Genomic DNA, 3275 nt, shown 5'->3' on the forward strand with positions numbered 1-3275 from the left:
TTCACCCTCTATGTTCAGCTCGATCTGAATTAGTCGGTGCTCTTAAGACTCCAAATACCAAAAGAAAAGAATAAGTTTGAATTATTCAGATATTAAAATCTAGTATAAACCCACTTCTTAAACATAATGTTTCACCTACAAAGGTGGAGCTGAGCCTTGGGAATTATATTATAATCCTACTGTACAACTGTAAACTTTAATCTTACACTAGTATCCAAAAGCTCTAGTAAGATTGAAACCAAATGTACATGTACTGTACTGTTTGAGTAAAGAGACTTAAACTTCTCATATATACATCATCAAGCTGCTGAGGCCATAATATTATCTCAACAAAGTGGAATCTAACTATATTAGTTTTTTTGTTTCATTCATATTTGTAAGATCATTGGTGCCAGAGTATGGGAAAGGGGGTTAACTCACCAAACAATAACAAAGCTTCGAATTATAACTCTAACCCGGGTTACTTGTAAATGTTCCTCCTGAGGTAGTAGGACTCTTAGATGAAACCTCAGAACGTGCACACACTGCAGCACTGTGCTTGATACGGTCCATGCTAAGCTCCATGCTTCTTTGTACCATATCTTGTAGCAACTTCTTTGCAGTTTCTGCAGCTTTATCTGACCCATCAACTCGTGTCGCAATGTCATACACAATTCTCTCCAATACTGAACATGTCAACTTCTTTTCCTTGGGAGTATCCCTTAGCAAGTCTAAGAGTGTCCGAGCTCTTTCTTGAGCTACAGAAGTCCCCTCCACAGTTAGTTGCAGAAGCCCCGGTATGGCTCCTTCTTTCAGGATGAGCTCCCTATACTTATCTCGGCTGCTCTTGCACAAAGACAGCAAAACACCAACTGCATGTTCCGTGCTAACACGTGATCCGTCTTCAACTGTCTCTACTAGAGTTAGAATCCCACCATCCGAATCTGTGATTGCAATTCGCCCTTCTTCAGAGTTGGAAATGATTTCAAGAAGACAAGTTGCTTTCTCAGAAAACTTTGAATATTTTTTACATTCCTTGAGGAGTTTAATGAGTGGGGAAACTGCTTTAGCATCCACAATCGGATGGGGATTCTTAGTGCAGGTTGAAAGATTGTGTAGTGCTGTGACAGCATCAACTTTCCCTTGAACGCTCCCAGAATGCAAAATCTGTACCAATAGAGGAGCTGCTCCTGAGGCTGCAATGGTTGCTTTATTAGGTTCAGCAGCAGAGAGTGTTAAAATTGCAGCAGCAGCTAATTCCCTTAAACTGCAATTTTGGAACTTGAGAAGCTCTACAAGTGGGGGGATGGCACCAGCTGTCACTATTTCTTCTTTGTTTCTGATAAACAAGAAAGCAAAGAGGACTTGATCAGATCAAGTGACCAAATATTTTGTAGAGTGCTAAAGAATAATTTAAAACACAAATGAAAGGCAAGAAGGTTAATCAAAATGAAGAAAATAGTACTGAAGTTGAATGTGAAATTGAAGCAAGAATAAACAAACAAAGAGCAACACAAAAGAATTAGCATAACAATATTAAGATTTGCAATTCTTTTGACCACATGAAGAAAAGAATGACTGCTCACGTAAAAAAACACCCAACATATGAGGAACAAGTTTAAATTCCCCAAGACATACCTCCTCTAATGCGCACCTTTAATTACTTATAGGAAGTACCCTGATATATTATCAAATTTCAACCTGTCACTAGAGCCAAAAAGTTTAAGCTTATAGCTTATTGGTGAGCTCACTTAATAACTCTAACACCTTTGAATGAGGAAAAGAGGGAACCCAATATTGTCAGTTGCAGCTAAGAAGCAAATATACCTTAAGGTAGAACTATTCAACATACAAGTGAAACTAATCCGTTGTCTGAGCTTAAAAAAAACAGTTGAATATCAATGAAAGAGAGAAATATCTGCCTGCAAAAAAAACCCATGAAGCTACGAAATCCACCCAACGGCCAATCTCTCTCTCTCCCAAAAGATATAAGCATACTTTTGCAGCAACTGATCCCTAGCATACAGATTCTGCCATTTTCCGAAAAATTCAATGGTAAAAGAAATCCAAAGAAATAAGACAAAATTTAGCAGCCATCACCTGTATCCATCCCAGCATTTCCTAGCATGAGGATATGTTCTTCCGTAAAACACCAATTAGTGTATTATGATAAATTGAAAAATACAAGGTACTTCATTATTAAATCATACAAGTTTCTATCTGTCCGAGTATCCAAAAAATCTATATAAGAGTGATAACTAACTTGAATTCCAAATCAAGAGAAGCTAATGAAACTAATAAAATCAACAAATCTATATAAGAACTTTCAAGATTCAAAACGAAAAGCAGGTAACCAGGTATCGACCCTTCAATTGTAGATTAATTTATTGCCCATTTCTTCTTGTAACACTATCTACAAATTATATAAATCAACCCCCTAATATATTTTAGAACTGGCTCTAATTACATCCAATCCCAAATTGATCTGGCCAACATCATAAAACCCAGAATGAAAAGAAAAAGTACAAACAGAAATACGGAAGAGTACGCATATAAAACTTGAGCTGTATACTCAAAAGAACGCAATTAAAAGCAGAGAGAGAGAGAGAGAGAGACCTTTCATTTCTGACGGCGAGATTGAGAAGGGCAAGAAGAGAGGCTTGGCGGGCATCGAGGTTGGAAGAGAGAAGCATCAAAACGAGGGGCTGGATTACACCTGCGGCGGCGAATTTAGAGCGAGTTTTAGAGGAAGATTTGCGGACGAGCTTTCTAATATCTCTAGCAGCTTGAATTTGAGTAGAAAGATCTCCATGAATGAGCCTGTCTGATAGTTGAAAGATTAGGGTTTGCTTGTTGAAATTCCAAGCTTCTTCTTCGTCTTCAACAGTGGATGATGCTGTTGAACTGTCCTTCTCCGCCTCCTCCAGCCCCATCTTTTTGTTTCCCCCTTTCTCTCTCTCTCTCTCTGCTGCTTATAATTGAGGTTTTCTCTTCACAAAAACCAGCCTCTCTTCTGTTCTGTTCACCACATCACCAATTACCAATCTCATTATTCATTCCATTCCATTCTTGTTAAAATTAACTATAATTATTAAATTCTAATTCTATTTTTTAATCATTAATTTTTATTATAAACAAATATTCGAATTTAATTCTAATCATTTGTCTGAGAATCTCAATAAATTTTAGTATTTTTTTATGGTCACTTGAATTTCACACTTTTTTTTTTTTTAATTTGACATTGAGAATTAAAAAATGGAATAAGGTATAGAAAGTATCATATTAATATCAATCCA

At 36.7% G+C, this 3275-nt stretch overlaps 1 protein-coding gene across 1 annotated transcript; it reads right to left on the reverse strand.

The window, feature by feature from the left end:
* Positions 1–208: 208 nt before the first annotated feature.
* On the reverse strand, positions 209–3017 carry LOC136230318 (U-box domain-containing protein 11). Its single transcript, XM_066019361.1, has 2 exons — positions 2596–3017; positions 209–1318 (listed from the first exon to the last, which is right to left on the reverse strand). Exons 1-2 carry the CDS (start codon positions 2910–2912, stop codon positions 451–453), a joined length of 1185 nt encoding a protein of 394 aa, XP_065875433.1. The 5' UTR covers positions 2913–3017; the 3' UTR covers positions 209–450.
* Between the last annotated feature and the right edge of the window lie 258 nt (positions 3018–3275).

This window comes from Euphorbia lathyris, chromosome 5 (genome assembly GCF_963576675.1).
Source record: "Euphorbia lathyris chromosome 5, ddEupLath1.1, whole genome shotgun sequence".
In the NCBI taxonomy this organism is placed as follows: domain Eukaryota; kingdom Viridiplantae; phylum Streptophyta; class Magnoliopsida; order Malpighiales; family Euphorbiaceae; genus Euphorbia; species Euphorbia lathyris.